The sequence below is a fragment of the Pan troglodytes genome, chromosome 12, assembly GCF_028858775.2.
Source record: "Pan troglodytes isolate AG18354 chromosome 12, NHGRI_mPanTro3-v2.0_pri, whole genome shotgun sequence".
NCBI classification, from domain to species: domain Eukaryota; kingdom Metazoa; phylum Chordata; class Mammalia; order Primates; family Hominidae; genus Pan; species Pan troglodytes.
In genome coordinates this window covers 27,145,200-27,168,879 of record NC_072410.2, presented here as the reverse complement: position 1 = coordinate 27,168,879, position 23,680 = coordinate 27,145,200, and the positions used below count along the sequence as shown (strand labels likewise).

The 23,680-nt window shown below is 36.1% G+C and overlaps 1 protein-coding gene across 22 annotated transcripts in view; it reads right to left on the bottom strand.

The window, feature by feature from the left end:
* Positions 1-23,680, bottom strand: part of ANKRD36C (ankyrin repeat domain 36C) — a 165,451-nt gene that overhangs the window by 74,299 nt on the left and 67,472 nt on the right. For 20 of the 22 annotated variants that reach the window (XM_054678581.2, XM_063789626.1, XM_054678582.2 and 17 more), the window contains 24 exons: positions 22,017-22,045; positions 21,850-21,922; positions 20,155-20,183; positions 19,988-20,060; positions 18,292-18,320; positions 18,125-18,197; positions 16,436-16,464; positions 16,270-16,342; positions 14,556-14,584; positions 14,381-14,453; positions 12,667-12,695; positions 12,508-12,580; positions 10,794-10,822; positions 10,639-10,711; positions 8,928-8,956; positions 8,761-8,833; positions 7,061-7,089; positions 6,898-6,970; positions 5,193-5,221; positions 5,026-5,098; positions 3,322-3,350; positions 3,155-3,227; positions 1,457-1,485; positions 1,290-1,362 (listed from right to left, as the gene is read on the bottom strand). In XM_054678581.2, coding sequence (XP_054534556.2) covers positions 1,290-1,362; positions 1,457-1,485; positions 3,155-3,227; positions 3,322-3,350; positions 5,026-5,098; positions 5,193-5,221; positions 6,898-6,970; positions 7,061-7,089; positions 8,761-8,833; positions 8,928-8,956; positions 10,639-10,711; positions 10,794-10,822; positions 12,508-12,580; positions 12,667-12,695; positions 14,381-14,453; positions 14,556-14,584; positions 16,270-16,342; positions 16,436-16,464; positions 18,125-18,197; positions 18,292-18,320; positions 19,988-20,060; positions 20,155-20,183; positions 21,850-21,922; positions 22,017-22,045 — 1,224 coding nt within the window. The remainder of the gene's footprint in view (positions 1-1,289; positions 1,363-1,456; positions 1,486-3,154; positions 3,228-3,321; positions 3,351-5,025; positions 5,099-5,192; positions 5,222-6,897; positions 6,971-7,060; positions 7,090-8,760; positions 8,834-8,927; positions 8,957-10,638; positions 10,712-10,793; positions 10,823-12,507; positions 12,581-12,666; positions 12,696-14,380; positions 14,454-14,555; positions 14,585-16,269; positions 16,343-16,435; positions 16,465-18,124; positions 18,198-18,291; positions 18,321-19,987; positions 20,061-20,154; positions 20,184-21,849; positions 21,923-22,016; positions 22,046-23,680) is intronic. The other 2 variants (XM_054678588.2, XM_054678585.2) reach the window with 2 other exon arrangements.

Below are 23,680 nucleotides of genomic sequence, written 5' to 3'. Positions count from 1 at the left end.
ATTTACACCATTATACTACAAACACTCATCATGCTCTTTAACTTGCCCAGTAACTGAGAAGGCACACAATTACGATGACACTCCAGCTGAACGTACACTTCACATCTCTTCAGTGGAAGTGTCCTGAATTGATCACCTTGGATATCTGTTTGCTGATACCTAGTAGATAATATTCATTATCTCTCACACCCATGTAGTGTAATAATTTGCCTAAGTTTCATGTATCCACTAGTTTAGGCTTCCGAAAGTTTCTTCATCCACTCTTGGCACCAAAGGATAATATATTAGCCTCAATAAAAATATCATCAATTATCAACTTTGACATACTTCTACAAAGTAAAATGGCTACAAGCATTAGATATTAATCAGTTTTTCATTCAGCAATCACTGCAATATTCATTGAAAATGACCATTTTAGGAGTTAGTTAGAATTCAACATCATTCTTGTGTCTAAAATAGTCTTGTTGGGAGTATCGTGTTATTCTCTAAAGAAGTGTCATTAAATAGCTATTTTATCCAAGAGGTAGCTCCTTGAACAAGGAAGCAAATTTATTCATATTCAAGATTATCTCATTTTTATAACTAAAATCAACAAAACATGTATCTCTGATGCCTCCTAGTAACCAAGAGGAGTAATGAGTCAGTGTGGTGGTGTATTCCAATTATACCATTGTTTCCTGCTTCCAGTAGTAGTTCCTGGAGCAGCCAAAATCAAATATTTGTTATGAAAATATTCCAAATGCATCTGAAGTGAGTTCACTCAGGTTTCCTCAGCAGAAACCCCAAGATTATATAAATGACTTCCTCTTTTCACACCTTCCTGCCTCACAATCCGTCTTCCTTAGGAAAATAGTTGCTACACCAGGGGTCTCCTTAGTTCTCCTAACAGTGTCTACGGGTTGTTACAACAAGCTTTCTGCCTTTTCTTGGCAGTACGATCTGAAGTGTGTAAATTCTATACTTCCTCTCTTTCTCCTTCCACCCTTACTGAAAACAAGCTGGAGAATTAAAGCAAAATTATGTTGTTCCCCAGAGCCCCTTATGCCTTGAACTGCTCTCCATATTTCTTCTTCCCAGTTTCAATGTGGGGAAATGTATAATCTTACAGCAAAGATGATGTTCCAGACCAGCAGCATCAGCATCACCCAAGAACTTATTTGAAATGAAGAATCTCAGGACTGCTGTATCAGAATGTGCAGCTTCAACGAGCCCCCCGCTGATTTCTTCAGGGAAGAGAACTTCTTATCTATCTGGACTGATCATGACATTAAATCTCATTTCAAAATTACCTCTCCTAGTTTTTTCTCCATCCTCTTTTCCTCTGGCTATATTCAAAACAGAATCTTTCTCATCACTTTTAGCCTGAATGGAATTTGAAATGAAATAATAAATTAATAAAGTATGTTTCATAGACTATGCATTTACTAGGTCACAATATAAATGACAGTTTCATTACCTTCAAGCCTGGTCGTTTCTCAGAAGTCACTGAAAAGTAAAAGGGATTCATAATCACTCATATGTAAAAATGACAAAATTACCCATACATTCATGCAGTGTTTGCATCAACCTCTGTCCTCCTGCCTGTATTAGCATAGTCTTTGATGGCTTCTACTTTGTGTCTGGGGACTAGAACATGATAGAAATACGCTGAGAAACGGGAATACAGGCTCCATGAAATATAGTCTTAGAATTTCAAACATGGTATGATTTGTCATGTGTCAAAAACTAAAATAAAACCGTGTCAATATCAAGGTGGATATGCTGAGTGATGAGGACAAATGTGATCTAAAAACAGAGGAGCAACTCATACACGTGAGAATCAATGTCAAAACAGGTGCTACATGATCCCACATGTCTTTCATGCAACAAATCAAAAGGATTTACACCATTATACTACAAACACTCATCATGCTCTTTAACTTGCCCAATAACTGAGAAGGCACACAATTACGATGACACTCCAGCTGAACGTACACTTCACATCTCTTCAGTGGAAGTGTCCTGAATTGATCACCTTGGATATCTGTTTGCTGATACCTAGTAGATAATATTCATTATCTCTCACACCCATGTAGTGTAATAATTTGCCTAAGTTTCATGTATCCACTAGTTTAGGCTTCCGAAAGTTTCTTCATCCACTCTTGGCACCAAAGGATAATATATTAGCCTCAATAAAAATATCATCAATTATCAACTTTGACATACTTCTACAAAGTAAGCATTAGATATTAATCAGTTTTTCATTCAGCAATCACTGCAATATTCATTGAAAATGACCATTTTAGGAGTTAGTTAGAATTCAACATCATTCTTGTGTCTAAAATAGTCTTGTTGGGAGTATCGTGTTATTCTCTAAAGAAGTGTCATTAAATAGCTATTTTATCCAAGAGGTAGCTCCTTGAACAAGGAAGCAAATTTATTCATATTCAAGATTATCTCATTTTTATAACTAAAATCAACAAAACATGTATCTCTGATGCCTCCTAGTAACCAAGAGGAGTAATGAGTCGGTGTGGTGGTGTATTCCAATTATACCATTGTTTCCTGCTTCCAGTAGTAGTTCCTGGAATAGCCAAAATAAAATATTTGTTATGAAAATATTCCAAATGCATCTGAAGTGAGTTCACTCAGGTTTCCTCAGGAGAAACCCCAAAATTATATAAATGACTTCCTCTTTTCACACCTTCCTGCCTCACAATCCGTCTCCCTTAGGAAAATAGTTGCTACACCAGGGGTCTCCTTAGTTCTCCTACAGTGTCTACGGGTTGTACAACAAGCTTTCTGTCTTTTCTTGGCAGTACGATCTGAAGTGTGTAAATTCTATACTTCCTCTCTTTCTCCTTCCACCCTTACTGAAAACAAGCTGGAGAATTAAAGCAAAATTATGTTGTTCCCCAGAGCCCCTTATGCCTTGAACTGCTCTCCATATTTCTTCTTCCCAATTTCAATGTGGGGAAGTGTATAATCTTACTGCGAAGATCATGTTCCAGACCAGCAGCATCAGCATCACCCAAGAACTTATTTGAAATGAAGAATCTCAGGACTGCTGAATCAGAATGTGCAGCTTCAACGAGCCCCCCGCTGATTTATTCAGGGAAGAGAATTTCTTATCTATCTGGACTGAACATGACATTAAATCTCTTTTCAAAATTACCTCTCCTAGTTTTTTCTCCATGCTTTTTTCCTCTGGCTATATTCAAAAGAGAATCTTTCTCGTCTCTTGTAGCCTGAATGGAATTTGAAATGAAATAATAAATTAATAAAGTATGTTTCATAGACTATACATTTACTAGTTCACAATATAAATGATAGTTTCCTTACCTTCAAGCCTGGTGGTTGCTCAGAAGACACTGAAAAGTAAAAGGGATTCATAATCACTCATATGTAAAAATGACAAAATTATCCACATATTCATGCAGTGTTAGCATCAACCTCTGTCCTCCTGCCTGTATTAGCATAGGCTTTGATGGCTTCTACTTTGTGTCTGGGGACTAGAACATGACAGAAATACGCTGAGAAAAGGGAATACAGGCGCCATGAAATATAGTCTTAGAATTTCAAACATGGTATGATTTGTCATCTGCCAAAAACTAAAATAAAACCGTGTCAATATCAACGTGGATATGCCGAGTGAGGAGGACAAAGTGATCTAAAATCAGAGGAGCAACTCATACACCTGAGAATCAATGTCAAAGCAGGTGCTACATGATCCCACTTATCTTTCATGCAACAAATTAAAAGGATTTACACCATTATACTACAAACATTCATCATGCTCTTTAACTTGCCCAATTACTGAGAAGGCACACAATTACGACGACAATTCAGTTGAACGTACACTTCACATCTCTTCAGTGGAAGTGTGCTAAATTGATCACCTTGGATATCTGTTTGCTGATACCTAGTAGATAATATTCATTATCTCTCTCAACCAGATGGTGTAATAATCTGCCTAAGTTTCTTCTATCCACTAGTTTAGCCTTCCGAAAGTTTCTTCATCCAGTCGTGGCAACAAAGGATAATATATTAGCCTCAATAAAAATATCATCAATTGTCAATTTTGACATACCTATACAAAGTAAAACTGCTACAAGCATTAGATATTGATCAGTTTTTCATTCAGAAATCACTGCAATATTCATTGAAAATGACCATTTTAGGAGTTAATTAGAATCCAGCATAATTTTTGTTTCTCAAATAGCCTTGTTGGGAGTATCATGCTGTTCTGTAAAGAAGTTTCATAAAATAGCTATTGTATCCAAGAGGTAGCTCCTTGAAAAAGGAAGCCAAGTATTCATATTCAAGTTTGTCTCATTTCAATAACTAAAATCAACAAAACATGTATCTCTGATGCCTAATAGTAACAAAGAGGAGTAATGAGTCAGTGTGTTTTTATGCCAATTCTAGGATTGTTTCCTTCTTCCAGCAGTTCCTGCAGCAGCCAAAATCAAGTATTTTTTATTAAAATATTCCAAATGCATCTGAAGTGAGTTCACTCAGGTTTCCTCAGCGGAAACCCCAAAATTATATAAATGACTGCCTCTTTTCACACCTTCCTGCCTCACAATCCGTCTTCCTTGGGAAAATGATTGCTACACCAGGGGTCTCCTTAGTTCTCCTACAGTGTGTATGGGTTATTACAACAAGTTTTCTGTCTGTTCTTAGCAGTACGATGTGACGTCTGTAAAATCGATACTTCCTCTCTTTCTCCTTCCACCCTTACTGAGAACAAGCTGGAGAATTAAAGCAAAACTATGCTGTTCCCCAGAGCCCCTTATGTCTTCAACTGCTCTCCATATATCTTCTTCCCAACTTCAATGTGGGGAAGTGTATAATCTTACAGCGAAGATCATGTTACAGACCAGCAGCATCAGCATCACCCAAGAACTTTACTACAAATGAAGAATCTCCGGCCTGCTGAATCAGAAAGTGCAGCTTCGACGAGCCACCCGCTGCTTTATTTGGGGACGAGAACTTCTTATCTATCTGGACAGAACACGACATTAAATCTGTTTTCAAAATTACCTGTCCTAGATTTTTCTCCATCCTTTTCTTCTCTGGCTATACTCAAAACAGAATCTTCCTCGTCACTTGTAGCCTGAATGGAATTTGAAACGAAATAATAAACAAATAAAGTATGTTTCATAGACCATACATTAACTCGTTCACAACATAAATGAGAGTTTCATTACCTTCAAGGCTGGTGGTTTCTGAGAAGACACTGAAAAGCAAAAGGGATTCATAATCACTCATATGTAAATATGACAAAGATATCCATACATTCATGCAGTGTTAGCATCAAACTCTGTCCTCCTGCCTGTATTAGCGCAGGCTTTGATGGCTTCTACTTTGTGTCTGGGGACTAGAACATGACAGAAGTACACTGAGAAAAGGGAATACAGGCTCCATGAAATATACCCTTACAATTTCAAACATGGTACGATTTCTCGTGTGTTTAAAACTAAAATAAAACCGTGACAATCTCAACGTGCATAGGCCGAGTGATGAGAACAAACGTGATCTAAAATCAGAGGAGCAACTCACACACCCGAGAATCAATGTCAAAGCAGGTGCTACATGATCCCACATGTCTTTTGTGCAACAAATCAAAAGGATTTACACCATTATACTACAAACATTCATCATGCTCTTTAACTTGCCCAATAACTGAGAAGGCACACAATTGCGACGATACTTCAGTTGAACTTACACTTCACATCTCTTCAGTGGAAGTGTCCTAAATTGATCACTTTGGATACCTGTTTGCTGATACCTAGTAGATAATAATCATTATCTCTCACACCCATGTGGTGTAATACTTTGCTTAAGTTTCTTGTATCCACTAGTTTAGCCTTCCAAACGTTTCTTCATCCACTCATGGCACCAAAGGATAATATATTAGCCTCAATAAAAATATCATCATTTATCAATTTTGACATATTTGTACAAAGTAAAACTGCTACAAGCATTAGATATTGATAAGATTTACATTCAGAAATCATTCCAATATTCATTGAAAATGATCACTCTAGGACTTAATTAGAATGCAACACAATTTTTGTCTCTAAAATAGCCTTGTTGGGAGTATCATGTTATGTTCTAGAGAAGTTTCATTAAACAGCTATTTTATACAAGAGGTAGCTCTTTGAAGAAGGAAGCCAACGTAGTCATATTCACGTTTATCTCATTTCTATAACTAAAATCAACAAAACATGTATCTCTGATGCCTAATAGTAACAAAGAGGAGTAATGAGTCATTGTGTTTTTATGCCAATTCAAGAAATGTTTCCTGCTTCCAGAAATTGCTGGAGCTGCCAAAATCAAATATTGTTTATGCAAATGTTCCAAATGCATCTGAAGTGAGTTCACTCAGGTTTCCTCAGCAGTAACCCCAAAATTATATAAATGACTTCCTCTTTTCCCACCTTCCTGCCTCACAATCCGTCTTCATTCGGAAAATAATTGCTACATCAGGGGTCTCCTCAGTTCTCCTTCTACAGTGTCTACGGCTTATTGTGAACAGTTTTCTGTCTCTTTTTAGCACTACCATGTGACGTCTGTAAAATCTGTACTTCCTCTCTTTCTCCTTACACCCTTAATGAAAAGATGCTCCAGAAATAAAGCAAAATTATGCTGTGCCCCAGAGCCCCTTATGTCTTCAACTGCTCTCCATATTTCTTCCTCCCAATTGCAACGTGGGGATGTGTATAATCTTACAGCGAAGATCATGTTCCAGACCAGCAGCATCAGCATAACCCAAGAACTTATTAGAAATGAAGAATCTCAGGCCTACTGAATCAGAATGTGCAGTTTCGACCAGCCCCCCACTGATTTATTCGGGGAAGAGAACTTCTTATCTGGACTGAACATGACATTAAATGTGTTTCGCAAAGTTACCTGTCCTAGATATTTCTCCATCCTTTCTTTCTCTGGTTATATTTGAAAAAGAATCTTTCTCATCACTTGTAGCCTGAATGGAATTTGAAACAAAATAATAAATAAGGTATGTTTCATAGGCTTTACGTTTACTAGCTCACAATATAAATGAGAGTTTTATTACCTTCAAGGCTGCTTTTTTCCGAGAAGACACTGAAAAGCAAAAGGGATACATAATCACTCACATGTAAATATGATAAAGTTATCCATACATTCACACGGTGTTAGCATCAACCTCTGTCCTCCTGCCTGTATCAGTGGAGGCTTTGATGGCTTCTACTTTGTCTCTGGGGACCAGAGCGTGACAGAAATACACTGAAAAAAGGGAACACAGGCTCCATGAAATATACCCTTACAATTTCAAACATGGTATGATTTGTCATGTGTCGAAACCCAAAATAAAACCGTGTCCATATCAATGTGGATATGCTGAGTGATGAGGACAAATGTGATCTAAAAACAGAGGAGCAACTCATACACGTGAGAATCAATGTCAAAACAGGTGCTACATGATCCCACATGTCTTTCATGCAACAAATCAAAAGGATTTACACCATTATACTACAAACACTCATCATGCTCTTTAACTTGCCCAATAACTGAGAAGGCACACAATTACGATGACACTCCAGCTGAACGTACACTTCACATCTCTTCAGTGGAAGTGTCCTGAATTGATCACCTTGGATATCTGTTTGCTGATACCTAGTAGATAATATTCATTATCTCTCACACCCATGTAGTGTAATAATTTGCCTAAGTTTCATGTATCCACTAGTTTAGGCTTCCGAAAGTTTCTTCATCCACTCTTGGCACCAAAGGATAATATATTAGCCTCAATAAAAATATCATCAATTATCAACTTTGACATACTTCTACAAAGTAAGCATTAGATATTAATCAGTTTTTCATTCAGCAATCACTGCAATATTCATTGAAAATGACCATTTTAGGAGTTAGTTAGAATTCAACATCATTCTTGTGTCTAAAATAGTCTTGTTGGGAGTATCGTGTTATTCTCTAAAGAAGTGTCATTAAATAGCTATTTTATCCAAGAGGTAGCTCCTTGAACAAGGAAGCAAATTTATTCATATTCAAGATTATCTCATTTTTATAACTAAAATCAACAAAACATGTATCTCTGATGCCTCCTAGTAACCAAGAGGAGTAATGAGTCAGTGTGGTGGTGTATTCCAATTATACCATTGTTTCCTGCTTCCAGTAGTAGTTCCTGGAGCAGCCAAAATCAAATATTTGTTATGAAAATATTCCAAATGCATCTGAAGTGAGTTCACTCAGGTTTCCTCAGCAGAAACCCCAAGATTATATAAATGACTTCCTCTTTTCACACCTTCCTGCCTCACAATCCGTCTTCCTTAGGAAAATAGTTGCTACACCAGGGGTCTCCTTAGTTCTCCTAACAGTGTCTACGGGTTGTTACAACAAGCTTTCTGCCTTTTCTTGGCAGTACGATCTGAAGTGTGTAAATTCTATACTTCCTCTCTTTCTCCTTCCACCCTTACTGAAAACAAGCTGGAGAATTAAAGCAAAATTATGTTGTTCCCCAGAGCCCCTTATGCCTTGAACTGCTCTCCATATTTCTTCTTCCCAGTTTCAATGTGGGGAAATGTATAATCTTACAGCAAAGATGATGTTCCAGACCAGCAGCATCAGCATCACCCAAGAACTTATTTGAAATGAAGAATCTCAGGACTGCTGAATCAGAATGTGCAGCTTCAACGAGCCCCCCGCTGATTTCTTCAGGGAAGAGAACTTCTTATCTATCTGGACTGATCATGACATTAAATCTCATTTCAAAATTACCTCTCCTAGTTTTTTCTCCATCCTCTTTTCCTCTGGCTATATTCAAAACAGAATCTTTCTCATCACTTTTAGCCTGAATGGAATTTGAAATGAAATAATAAATTAATAAAGTATGTTTCATAGACTATGCATTTACTAGGTCACAATATAAATGACAGTTTCATTACCTTCAAGCCTGGTCGTTTCTCAGAAGTCACTGAAAAGTAAAAGGGATTCATAATCACTCATATGTAAAAATGACAAAATTACCCATACATTCATGCAGTGTTTGCATCAACCTCTGTCCTCCTGCCTGTATTAGCATAGTCTTTGATGGCTTCTACTTTGTGTCTGGGGACTAGAACATGATAGAAATACGCTGAGAAACGGGAATACAGGCTCCATGAAATATAGTCTTAGAATTTCAAACATGGTATGATTTGTCATGTGTCAAAAACTAAAATAAAACCGTGTCAATATCAAGGTGGATATGCTGAGTGATGAGGACAAATGTGATCTAAAATCAGAGGAGCAACTCATACACATGAGAATCAACGTCAAAACAGGTGCTACATGATCCCACATGTCTTTCATGCAAGAAACCAAAGGATTTACACCATTACACTACAAACATTCATCATGCTCTTTAACTTGCCCAATAACTGAGAAGGCACACAATTCCGATGACCCTTCAGTTGAATGTACACTCACATCTCTTCAGTGGAAGTGTCCTAAATTGATCACCTTGGATATCTATTTGCTGATACCTAGTAGAAAATATTCATTATCTCTCACACCCATGTGGTGTAATAATCTGCCTAAGTTTCTTGTATCCACTAGTTTAGCCTTCCTATAATTTCTTCATCCAGTCATGGCACCAAAGGATAATATTTTAGACTCAATAAAAATATCATCAATTATCAATTTTGACATACTTCTACAAAGTAAAACTGCTACAAGCGTTAGATATTGAGCAGTTTTTCATTCAGAAATCACTGCAATATTCATTGAAAATGACCATTTTAGGAGTTAATTAGAATCCAGCATAATTTTTGTTTCTAAAATAGCCTTGTTGGGAGTATCAGGTTGTTCTCTAAAGAAGTTTGATGAAATAGCTATTGTATCCAAGACGTAGCTCCTTGAACAAGGAAGCCAATGTATTCATATTCAAGTTTATCTCATTTTTATAAGTAAAGTCAAGAAAACATGTATCTCTGATGCCTAATAGTAACAAAAAGGAGTAATGAGTCAGTGTGCTTTATCCCAATTCTAGCATTGTTTCCTGCTTCCAGTAGTACCTGGAGCTGCCAAAATCAAATATTTTTTAAGCACATATTCCAAATGCATGTGAAGTGAGTTCACTCAGATTTCCTCAGCAGAAACCCCTAAATTATATAACTTCTTTTCCCTCCTTCCTGTCTGACAATCCATCATCCTTTGGAAAATAATTGCTACATGAGGGGTCTCCTTAGTTCTCGTTCTACAGTGTCTATGGGTTATTACTATCAGTTTTCTGTTTTTTCTCAGCAGTACGATGTGACGTCTGTAAAATCTATACTTCCTCTCTTTCTCCTTCCACCCTTAGTGAAACCATGCTGTAGAATTAATGCAAAACTATGCTGTTCCCCGGAGCCCCTTATGTCTTGAACCCCTCTGCATATTTCTTCTTCCCAATTTCAACGTGGGGAAGTGTATAATCTTACTGCAAAGATCACGTTCCAAGCCAGCAGCATTAGCGTCACCCAAGAATTTATTACAAATGAAGACTCTCAGGACTGCTGGATCAGAATGTGCAGCTTTGGCGAGCCCCCCCAACCGCCCTCCGCTGATTTATTCGGGGTAGAGAAGTTCTTTTCTATCTGCATAGAATGTGACATTAAATGTCTTTTGCAAAATTACCTGTCCCAGATTTTTCTCCATCCTTTATTTCTGTGGCTATAATCGAAACAGAATCTTCCTCGTCAGTTGTAGCCTGAATGGAATTTGAAAGAAAATAATAAATAAATCAATGAAGTATGTGTCATAGACTACAATGTAAATGAGAGTTTAATTACCTTCAAGGCTGGTTGTTTCTGAGAAGACACTGAAAAGCAAAAGGGATAATCACTCATATATAAATATGATAAAGTAATCCATACATTCACACAGTGTTAGCATCAAGCTGTATCCTTCTGCCTGTACTAGTGTAGGCTCTGATATCTTCTACTTTGTGTCTTGGGACTGGAACATGACAGAAATACACTGGTAAGAGGGAATACAGGCTCCATCAAATATACCCTTACAATTTCAAACATGGTATGATTCGTCATACGTCGAAAACTAAAATAAAACCGTGTCAATATCAATGTGGATATGCCGAGTGATGAGGACAAACTGATCTAAAATCAGAGGAGCAACACATACACGTGAGAATCAATGTCAAAGCAGGTGCTACATGATCCCACATGTCTTTCATGCAGGAAATCAAAAGGATTTACACCATTATACTACAAACATTCATCATGCTCTTTAACTTGCCCAATAACTGAGAAGGCACACAGTTACCACGACACTTCAGTTGAACATACACTTCACATCCCTTCAGTGGAAGTGTCCTAAATTGATCACCTTGGATATCTATTTGCTGATACCTAGTAGATAATATTCATTATCTCTCACACCCATGTGCTGTAATAATTTGCCTAAGTTTCTTGTATCCACTAGTTTATCCCTCCAAAACTTTCTTCGTCAAGTCGTGGCACCAAAGGGTAATATATTAGCCTCAATAAAAATATCATCAATTATCAATTTTGACATACTTCTACAAAGTAAACCTGCAGCAAGCGTTAGATATTGAGCAGTTTTTCATTCAGAAATCACTGCAATATTCATTGAAAATGACCATTTTAGGAGTTAATTAGAATTCAACATAATTTTTGTTTCTAAAACATGATACTTCTTGGGAGTATCATGTTAGTCTCTAAAGAAGTTTCATGAAATAGCTATTTCATCCAAGAGGTAGCTCCTTGAACAAGGAAGCCAATGTATTCATATTCAAGTTTATCTCATTTTTATAAGTAAAGTCAACAAAACATGTATCTCTGATGCCTAATAGTAACAAAAAGGAGTAATGAGTCAGTGTGCTTTATCCCAATTCTAGCATTGTTTCCTGCTTCCAGTAGTTCCTGGAGCTGCCAAAATCTAATATTTTTTAAGCACATATTCCAAATGCATGTGAAGTGAGTTCACTCAGATTTCCTCAGCAGAAACCCCTAAATTATATAAATAACTTCTTTTCCCTCCTTCCTGTCTGACAATCCATCTTCCTTGGGAAAATAATTGCTACATCAGGGGTCTCCGTAGTTCTCCTTCTACAGTGTCTATAGGTTATTAATATCAGTTTTCTGTCTTTTCTTAGCAGTACGATGTGACGTCTGTAAAATCTATACTTCCTCTCTTTCTTCTTCCACCCTTAGTGAAACCATGCTGTAGAATTAATGCAAAACTATGCTGTTCCCCAGAGCCCCTTATGTCTTGAACTGCTCTCCCTATTTCTTCTTCCCAATTTCAATGTGGGAAAGTGTATAATCTTACTGCAAAGATCATGTTCCAGGCCAACAGCATTAGCGTCTCCCAAGAATTTATTACAAATGAAAAATCTCAGGCCTGCTGAATCAGAATGTGCAGCTTCGGCGACTCCCCCCACCCACCCTCTGCTGATTTATTCGGGGTAGAGAAGTTCTTTTTTATCTGGATTGAACATGACATTGAATGTGTTTTGCAAATTACCTGTCTCAGATTTTTCTCCATCTTTTATTTCTGTGGCTATATTCGAAACAGAATCTTCCTCGTCAGTTGTAGCCTGAATGGAATTTGAAAGAAAATAATAAATAAATAAATCAATGAAGTATGTGTCATAGACTACAATGTAAATGAGAATTTAATTACCTTCAAGGCTGGTTGTTTCTGAGAAGACACTGAAAAGCAAAAGGGATACATAATCACTCATATATAAATATGATAAAGTAATCCATACATTCACACAGTGTTAGCATCAAGCTGTATCCTTCTGCCTGTACTAGTGTAGGCTCTGATGCCTTCTACTTTGTGTCTTGGGACTGGAACATGACAGAAATACACTGGTAAAAGGGAATACAGGCTCCATCAAATATATCCTTACAATTTCAAACATGGTATGATTCATCATACGTCAAAAACTAAAATAAAACCGTGCCAATATCAACATGGATATGCCGAGTGATGAGGACAAACTGATCTAAAATCGGAGGAGCAACTCATACACGTGAGAATCAATGTCAAAGCAGGTGCTACATGATCCCACATGTCTTTCATGCAGGAAATCAAAAGGATTTACACCATTATACTACAAACATTCATCATGCTCTTTAACTTGCCCAATAACTGAGAAGGCACACAGTTACCATGGCACTTCAGTTGAACGTACACTTCACATCCCTTCAGTGGAAGTGTCCTAAATTGATCACCTTGGATATCTGTTTGCTGATACCTAGTAGAAAATATTCATTATCTCTCACACCCATGTGGTGTGATAATTTGCCTAAGTTTCTTGTATCCACTAGTTTATCCCTCCAAAACTTTCTTCATCATGTCATGGCACCAAAGGATAATATATTAGCCTCAATAAAAATATCATCAACTATCAATTTTGACATACTTCTACAAAGTAGAACTGCTACAAGCGTTAGATATTGAGCAGTTTTTCATTCAGAAATCACTGCAATATTCATTGAAAATGACCATTTTAGGAGTTAATTAGAATTCAACATAATTTTTGTTTCTAAAACATGATACTTCTTGGGAGTATCATGTTAGTCTCTAAAGAAGTTTCATGAAATAGCTATTTTATCCAAGAGATAGCTCCTGGAACAAGGAAGCCAATGTATTCATATTCAAGTTTATCTCATTTTTATAAGTCAACAAAACATGTATCTCTGATGCCTAATAGTAACAAAAAGGAGTAATGAGTCAGTGTGCTTTATCCCAATTCTAGCATTGTTTCCTGCTTCCAGTAGTTCCTGGAGCTGCCAAAATCTAATATTTTTTAAGCACATATTCCAAATGCATGTGAAGTGAGTTCACTCAGATTTCCTCAGCAGAATCCCCTAAATTATATAAATAACTTCTTTTCCCTCCTTCCTGTCTGACAATCCATCTTCCTTGGGAAAATAATTGCTACATCAGGGATCTCCTTAGTTCTCGTGCTACAGTGTCTATGGGTTATTACTATCAGTTTTCTGTCTTTTCTCAGCAGTACGATGTGATGTCTGTAAAATCTATACTTCCTCTCTTTCTCCTTCCACCCTTAGTGAAACCATGCTGTAGAATTAAAGCAAAACTATGCTGTTCCCCAGAGCCCCTTATGTCTTGAACCTCTCTCCATATTTCTTCTTCCCAATTTCAACGTGGGGAAGTGTATAATCTTACTGCAAAGATCACGTTCCAAGCCAGCAGCATTAGTGTCACCCAAGAATTTATTACAAATGAAGACTCTCAAGCCCACTGAATCAGAATGTGCAGCTTCAGTGAGCCCCCCCACCTGCCCTCCACTGATTTATTCGGGGTAGAGAAGTTCTTTTCTATCTGGATTGAACGTGACATTAAATGTCTTTTGCAAAATTACCTGTCCCAGATTTTTCTCCATCCTTTATTTCTGTGGCTATATTCGAAACAGAATCTTCCTCGTCAGTTGTAGCCTGAATGGAATTTGAAAGAAAATAATAAATAAATAAATAAATGAAGCATGTTTCATAGACTATAGATTTACTTGTTCACAATATAAATGAAAGTTTAATTACCTTCAAGGCTGGTTGTTTCTGAGAAGACACTGAAAAGCAAAAGGGATAATCACTCATATGTAAATATGATAAAGTTTTCCATACATTCATGCGGTGTTAGCATCAAGCTGTATCCGCCTGCCTGTATTAGTGTAGGCTTTGATGTTTTCTACTTTATGTCTTAAGCCAGGAGCATGACAGAAATATACTAAAGAAAACAGGAATTGATGTGTCACGATATATTCCTAACCATTTCAAACATAATATGATTTCTCGTATATCTAAAAGAAAAATAAATCAGTGTCAATATCAAAAAGGGTATCCCAAGTGATCACGACAAATGTGATCAAAAATCAGAGGGGAAACTCAATCACCTGGGAAAATCTCAAAGCAGGTGGCACATGCACCCACTTGTCTTTTATGCAAGATATCCAAATGATTTACACCATTATACTGCAAACATTCATCATGTTCATTAACTTGCCCAGTAACTGAGAAGGTACACAATTACAGTGACACTTCAGTTGAATGTACACCTCATGTCTCTGTCTCTTCAGTGAAGTGTCCTAAATTGCTCAGCTTGGATATATGTTTCCTGAATCCGAGTAAATAATACTCATTATTTCTCATATCCATGTGGTGCAACAATTTGCCTAAGTTTCCTGTATTCTCTAGTTTAGCCTTCCCGGACATTTCTTCATCCACTCATGGCAACAAAGTATGATATATAAACCTCAATAAAAAGCATCATCAATTATCAATTTTGACATACTTCTACTAAATAAAACTGCTAAAAGCATTGGATATTGATAAGCTTTTATATTTGGAAATCACTCCAATATTCATTGAAAATGACCATTTTAAGAGTCAGTTGATGAACTCAACATTTTATTTGTTTTTAAAATTGTCTTGTTAGGAGGATCATACTAGTCTCTAAATAATATTCATTAAATAGCTATTTTATCCGTGAGATAGCTCTTTGATGAAAGAAGCCAATGTATTGATATTCAAGTTTATCTAATTTTTATAACAAAAATCAACAAAAAATATATGTCTTATGCCTAATAGTAGCAAAGATAAGTAATTAGTCAATGTGGTTTATCCCAATTCTAGCTTTCTTTGCTTCATCCAGTAGTTCCTGGAGCTGCCAAAATCAAATCTTTTTTGTGTAAATATGCTAAATGCATCCGAAGTGAGTTCACTCAGGTTTCCTCAGCAGAAACCCCATAATTACATAAATAACTTCTTCTTTTCCCTCTTTCCTGCCTCACAATCCCTCTTCCTTGAGGAAAATCATTGCTACATCAGTGGTCTCGTTAGTTCTCGTTCTACAATTTTTACTGGTTATTACAATCACTTTTCCATCTGTTTTTAGCAATACGATGTGACGTCTGTAAAATCTATACTTCAACTCATTCTCCTTCCACCCTTGGTGAAAACATGCTGTAGAATTAAAGCAAAATTATGCTGTCCCCTGAGCCCCTTATGTCTTGATCTGCTCTCCAATGTCTCTTCTTCCCAATTTCAATGTGGGGAAGTCTATAATCTTACTGCGAAGATCATGTCCAAGACCAGCAGCATCAGCGTCACCCAAGAACTTATTACAAATGAAGAATCTCCGGCCTGCTGAATCAGAATGTGCAGCTTTGATGAGCCCCCCGCTGATTTATTCAGGGAAGAGAAGTTCTTTTCTATCTGGACTGAACATGACATTTAATGTGTTTTGCAAAATTACCTGTCCCACATTGTAGTCCATCCTTTATTTCTGTAGCTATATTCAAAGCAGAATCTGTCTTGTCACTTGTAGCCTGAAAGTAATTTGAAGCAAATTATCAATAAAGAAAGTATGTTTCATGGACTATACAGTTACTAATACAAAATATAAATGAGAGTTTAATTACCTTTGAGGGTGGTTGTTTCTGAGAAGACACTGAAAAGCCAAAGGGATACATAATCACTCATATGTAAATACGATAAAGTTATCTATACATTCATGATGTGTTAGAACCAAGCTGTATGCTCCTGCCTGTATTAGTATAGGCTTTGATTTTTGTGTCTGGGGACTGGAACATGACAGAAATACACTGAAAAAAAAGAAATATAGGTTTCACAAAATAAACCCTTACAATGTCAATCATGGTATGATTTTTCATATGTCTAAAACTAAAATGAAACAGTGTTAGTATCAATGTGAATATGTCGAATGATGAGGACAAGTGTGATCTAAAATCAGAGGAGCAACTCATACACCTGAGAATCAATGTCAAAGCAGGTGCTACATGATCCTCCATGTCTTTCATGCAAGCTATCAAAAGGATTTACACTAGTATACTACAAACATTCATCATGCTCTTTAACTTGCCTGATAACTGAGAAGGTACACAATTATAATGACACTTCAGTTGAATATACACTTCATGTCTCTTAAGTGGAAGGGACCTAAATTGATCAGCTTGGATATATGGTTGGTGAATCCTAGTAGATAGTATTCATTATTTATCATACCCATGTGGTGTAATAATCTGCCTACATTTCTTGTATCCTCTAGTTTAGCCTTCAGTAATTTTCTTCATCCACTAATGGCAAGAAGGTATAATATATAAACCTCATCAAAAAGTACAATAAATTACACATATTTATACAAAATGCAATGGCTCGTGGCATTAGATATTAATAAGCTTTTACATTTGGATATCAGTCCAATATTCATTGAAAATAACCATTTTAGGATTCAATTAATACATTTAACATTATTTTTGTCTGCAAAATTAGTCTGCTCTGGAATATCATTGTATTATAAAGAATTTTCACTAAATAGCTATTTTAATGAAAAAGCCAGCACTTTGGAAAAAAGCTAATATAGTCATATTAAATTTTAACTCATTTGAATAACTAATAAAAAATATATGTCTGATGTCTGATACTAATAAACAGGAATGAGGCACTGTGGTTTATCCCAACTCTAGAACTCCTTCCTGATTCCGGTAGTCATCGGAGCAGTCAGAAATCAAATCTTCTGGTATGCAAACATTCTAAATGCATCTGAAGTGAGTTCACTCAGGTTTCCTCAGCAGAAACCCCAAAATTACCTAAATAACTTCTTCCTTCCCCTCTTTCTTGCCTTGCAATCCCTCTTTCTTGATGAAAATAATTACTACATCAGTGGTAACTGTTTCTCATTCTCCAGTGTTTACAGGTTATTATGACAACTTCCTCCCTCTGGTTTTAGCAGTACCATCTGACATCTATAATTTCTGTTACTTCTTCTCTTTCTCCTTCCCCTCTCCATAGAAACATGCTCTGAAATAAGAGCAAAATTATGCTGTCCTCCGATCCTCTTATGTCTTGAACTGTTTTCCAATGGTTCTTCCATCCAAATTCAATGTAGGGAACTCTACAAGCTTGTTACTAAGATCATGGCCAAGGACCAGCAGCATCAGCACCACCTGACAACTTACTAGAAATGCACAATCTCAGGCCTGCTGAATCAGAAAGTGCATTTTCAATGACACCCCACTGATCTATTCAGGGGTGGGATGTTCTCTTCTGTCTTGAGTGCACATGACATTAAATGTGTATTGCCAAATTACCTGTTCCAGATTTCCCACCGCCCATTATTCTTGTGGCAATATTCAAAAGAGAAACTTTCTTTTTAAATATAACCTGAATGGAAAGAGAAACAAAATAGTCAATACATAATATATATTTCATAGGCTATGCAATAAATAATTCAAAATATAAATGAAAGAGTAACTACCTTCTGGGCCGATTGTTTCTGAGGAGACACTGAAAAGTAAAAGAAATATATAATTCATCATATGTAAATATGACAAAGTCGTCCATACATTCATGCAGTGTTAGCATCAAGCTGTATCCTCCCACCTGCACTAGTGTAGGATTTGATGTTTTACAGTTTGTGTCTTTGGGACAGGAACATGAGGAAATATGCTGAAGAAAATAGGAATACACGCTTCCAGAAAATATACAGTCAGAAATTACAAAGAGGTATTATGCGTCATGTGTGTATTACTGAAATAAAAAGTGTCAATATCAATGTGGATATGCCGAATGATGAAAAGAAATGTGATCTAAAATCAGAGGAGCAACTCATACACCCAGGAATCAATGTCAAAGAAGGTACTAAATGCTACTGCATGTTTTTCATGCAAGACATCAGAGAGATTTATACCATTATACTGCAAGTATTCATCATGCTCTTTAACTTGCCTGGTAATTGAGCAGGTACACAATGACAATGACACTTTAGTAGAATGTACACTTCACAAGTCCTCGGTGGAAGTGGCCCAGCTTCAACAGCTTGGATATAGGTTGGGATAATCCTGTATATAATATTCTTTATTTCTCAAACCCATGTGGTGTAATAATGTGCCTACATTTGTTGTGTCCTCTAGTTTACGCTACAGAAAGGTTCTTCGTCCACTCATGGCAACAAATATAATACATAAACCTTATCAAAAAGTATAATAAATGATCAAATTTGACATACTTATACAAAATAAAGTTGCTACAAGCATTAGATATGAATAACCTTTTACATTTGGAAATCCCTCCAATATTCATTGAAAGTAAGAATTTTAAAAGTCAATTAATGAATTCACCATTATTTTTCTTTCTAAAATAGTCTGGCATAAAATATCATGTTATTCTCTAAAGCATTTTCATTAAATTGCTATTTTTATCCAAAAGTTAGCTAATTGAAAAGCAAAGCCAATATATGCATATTCATGTTTATGTCATTTGAATAACTAATATCAACAAAATGTATATCTCTGATGCCCAACAGTAACAAAGAGGAGTAATGAGTCACTGTGGTTTATCCCAGTTCTAGTACTCCTTCCTGCTTCCACTGTTTCCTAAAGCAGCCAAAATCAAAGCTTCTTTTACAAAAATGTTCGAATATACAACTGAACTCAGGTTTCCTCAGAAGAAACCCCAAAATTACATAAATAACTTCTTATTTTCCCTCCTTCCTGCCTGACAATCCTCTTCCTTGAGGAAAGTCATTGCTACATCAGTGGTCTCCTTAGCTCTCGTTCTACAGTGTTTATGGGTTATTACCATAATTTCTCCATCTGTTTTTAGCAATACGATGTGATGTCTGTAAAATCTATACTTCATCTCTTTCTCCATCCACCCTTGGTGAAAACATGCTGTAGAATTAATGCAAAATTATGCTGTCCTCTGACTCCATATGTCTTTAATGGCTCTCCAACGTTTCTTCTTCCCAATTTCAATGTGGGGAAGTCTATAATCTTACTGCAAAGATCATGTCAAAGACCAGCAGCATCAGTGTCACCTGAGAACTGAAGAATCTCAGGCCTGCTGAATCAGAACGTGCAGCTTCAATGAATCCCCCGCTGATTTATTCCAGGGAAGAGAAGTACTTTTCTATCTTGACTGAACATGACATTAAATGTGTTTTGCAAAATTACCTGTCCCAGATTGTTGTCCCTCCTTTATTTCTGTGGCTATATTTGAAACAGAATCTTTCTCGTCACTTGTAGCCTGAATGGGATTTGAAACAAAATAATCAATACGTAAAGTAGGTTTCATAGACTATACAGTTAATAGTTCAACATATAAATGAGACTTTAATTACCTTCTCAGCTGGTTGTTTCTGAGAAGACACTGAAAAGCAAAAGGGATACATAATCACTCACATGTACATATGATAAATTTATCCATACATTCATGCAGTGTTAGCATCAAACTATATCTTCCTGCCTGTACTAGTGTAGGCTTTGCTGTTTTCTACTTTTTGTCTGGAGACTGGAACATGACAGAAATACACTGAAAAAAAAGGAATACAGCCTTCACAAAATATACCCTTACAATTTCAAACATGGTATGATTCGTGATATGTCTAAAACTAAAATAAAACCGTGTCAATATCAATGTGGATATGCCGAGTGATGAGGACAAATCAGAGGAGTAACTCACACACCTGAGAATCAATGTCAAAGCAGGTGGTACATGATCCCACATGTCTTTCTTGCAAGAAATCAAAAGGATTTACACCATTATACTACAAACGTTCATCATGCCCTTTAACTTGCCCAATAACTAGAAGATACACAATTACGATGACAATTCAGTTAAATGTACACTTCACGTCTCTTCAGTGGAAGTGTCCTAAATTGATCACCTTGGATATATGTTTCCTGAAATCTAGTAGATAATATTCATTATTTCTCACACCCATGTGGTGTAATAATTTGCCTAAGTTTCTTGTATCCACTAGTTTAGCCTTCTGAAAGTTTCTTCATCCACTCTTGGCAACAAACGATAATATATTAGCCTCAATAAAAATATCAATTACCAATGTTAACATACTTCTACAAAGTAAAACTGCTACAAGCATTAGATATTAATAAGTTTTACATTCAGAAATCACTCCAATATTCATTGAAAATCACCACTGTAGGAGTTAATTAGAATTCAACATCATTTTTGTTTCTAAAATAGCCTTGTTGGAAGTATCATGTTAGTCTCTAAGGAAGTTTCATTGAATAGCTATTTTATCCAAGAGTTAGCTCCTTGAACAAGGAAGCCAATGTATTCATATGCAAGTTTATCTCATTTTTATAAGTAAAGTCCAGAAAACATATATCTCTGACGCCTAATAGTAACAAAGAGGAGTAATGAGTCACTGTGGTTTATCCCAATTCTAGCACTGTTTCCTGCTTCCAGTAGTTCTTGGAGCAGCCAAAATCAAATCTTCTTTTATGCAAATATTCTAAATGCATCTGAAATGAGTTCACTCAGGTTTCCTCAGCAGAAACCCCAAAATTACATAAATACCTTCTTTTTCCTCCTTCCTGCCTCACAATCCCTCCTTCTTGAGGAAAATAATTGCTACATCAGTGGTCTTCTTAGCTCTCATTCTACAGTGTTTATGGAGTTATTAGGATCACTTTTCCCTCTGTTTATAGCAATATGATATGATGCCTATAATATCTATTACTTCATCTCGTTCTCTTTCCCCTCTTGGTGGAAACATGCTGTAAAATTAAAGCAAAATTATGCTGCTCCCTTAGCCTGGTATGTGTTGAACTTCTCTCCAATGGTTCTTCTTCCCAATTTCAATGTAGGGAAGTCTACAATCTTACTACTCAGATCATGACCAAGGACCAGCAGCATCAGGGTCACCTCAGAACTCACTACAAATGAAGAATCTCAGGTGTACTGAATCAGAACGTGCAGCTTAGATGAACTCCCCACTGATTTATTTGGGGAAGGGAAGTTCTCTTCCATCTTGATTGAACATGACATTAGAAGTGTTTTGCAAAATTACCTGTCCCAGATATTGGTCCCTCCTTTATTTCTGTGGCTATATTTGAAACAGAATCTTTGTCGTCACTTGTAGCCTGAATGGGATTTGAAACAAAATAATCAATATGTAAAGTAGGTTTCATAGACTATACAGTTAATAGTTCAACATATAAATGAGACTTTAATTACCTTCTCAGCTGGTTGTTTCTGAGAAGACACTGAAAAGCAAAAGGGATACATAATCAATCATATGTAAATATGATAATGTTATCCATACATTAATGCATGGATAGCATGTTAGCATCAAGTTTTGTACTCCTGCCTGTATTACTGTAGGCTTTGATATTTTATACTTTGTTTCTTGGGACTAAACATGAAGGAAATACACTGAAGAAAATAGGAATACAGGCTTCAAGAAATATACACTGACAATTTCAAATGTGATATGACTTTCTCCATATGTCTAAAACTAAGATAAAACCATGTCAATATCAATGTGGATATGCTGAGTGATGAGGACAAATGTGATCTAAAATCAGAGTCCAACTCATACACCTGGGAATCAACGTCAAAGCAGGTGATACATGCACCTGCATGTCTTTCATGCAAGATATCAGAATGATTTGGAACATTTTACTGCAAACATTCATCATGCTCTTTAACTTGATTGATCAGTAAGAAGGTACACAATTATAATGACACTTTAGTTGAAATCTCTTCAGTGGAAGTGTCCTAACTTAATCAGCTTGGATATATGTTTGGTGAATTCTAGTATGTAATATTCATTATTTCTCACACCCATATGGTGTAATAATGTGCCTACATCTCTTGTATCTTCTAGTTTAGCCTTCCAAAAGTTCCTTCATCCACTCATTGCAACAAGGTATAATATATAAACTTCATCAAAAAGTGTAATAAATTAGCAAATTTGACATACTTATACAAAATAAACTTTCTACAAGCATTAGATATGAATAAGCTTTTACATCTGGAAATCACTCCAATATTCCTTGAAAATAACCATTTGGGAGTGAAGTAATGAATTCAACATTATTTTCACTTCTAAAATAGTCTGGTTAAAGTATCATGTTATTCTCTAGAGAATTTTTATTAAGTTGCTATTTTATCCAATAGCTCCTTGAAAAACAAAGCCAATGTATGCATATTCATGTTTATCTCATTTGAATAACCAATGTCAACAAAACATATACCTCTGGTGCCCAATGGTAACAAAGAGGAGCAATGAGTCACTGTGGTTTATCCCAATTCTATCACTCTTTCCTGCTTCCAGTAGTTCCTGGAGCAGCCAAAAATCAAATCATCCCTTATGCAAATATTCTAAATGCATCTGAAGTGAGTTCACTTAATCTAAGAGTTATAATTTAAAAAATCATTTTATTTATACTCATGAAGATTCCTGATGTTTTTACATTTCCTGGATTCAGCAGTTCGACTTTCTCACTGTCTCTTCATCCACTTTTGCAAAAACATACACATCAATGAAATAATGTGTAATCAGATTCCTATGAAAATAAACTAAACAAAGTTTCTAAATCACTAGAGACTTCTTTTCTTATAAATAACCAACCAATATGACATAATACATATATATACATATGTCATGATTGTCATGATTATTGGCAGTTATCTGTTTAGTACTCTTAAAATACATTCTTTGATTCCTTTTTTTTTAAATCTTGTTTCACATGATATACCATCGGGGTCTCTCAGGTTGTTTTACAAAATAACTACCTCAGCAAACACAGCTTTCCAAAAAAAAAAACAAAAAACAAAAATCTGATGTGAACGAAGCATGTATCATTGATGTGCAAAACTTCTAGGGAGAAGAAATG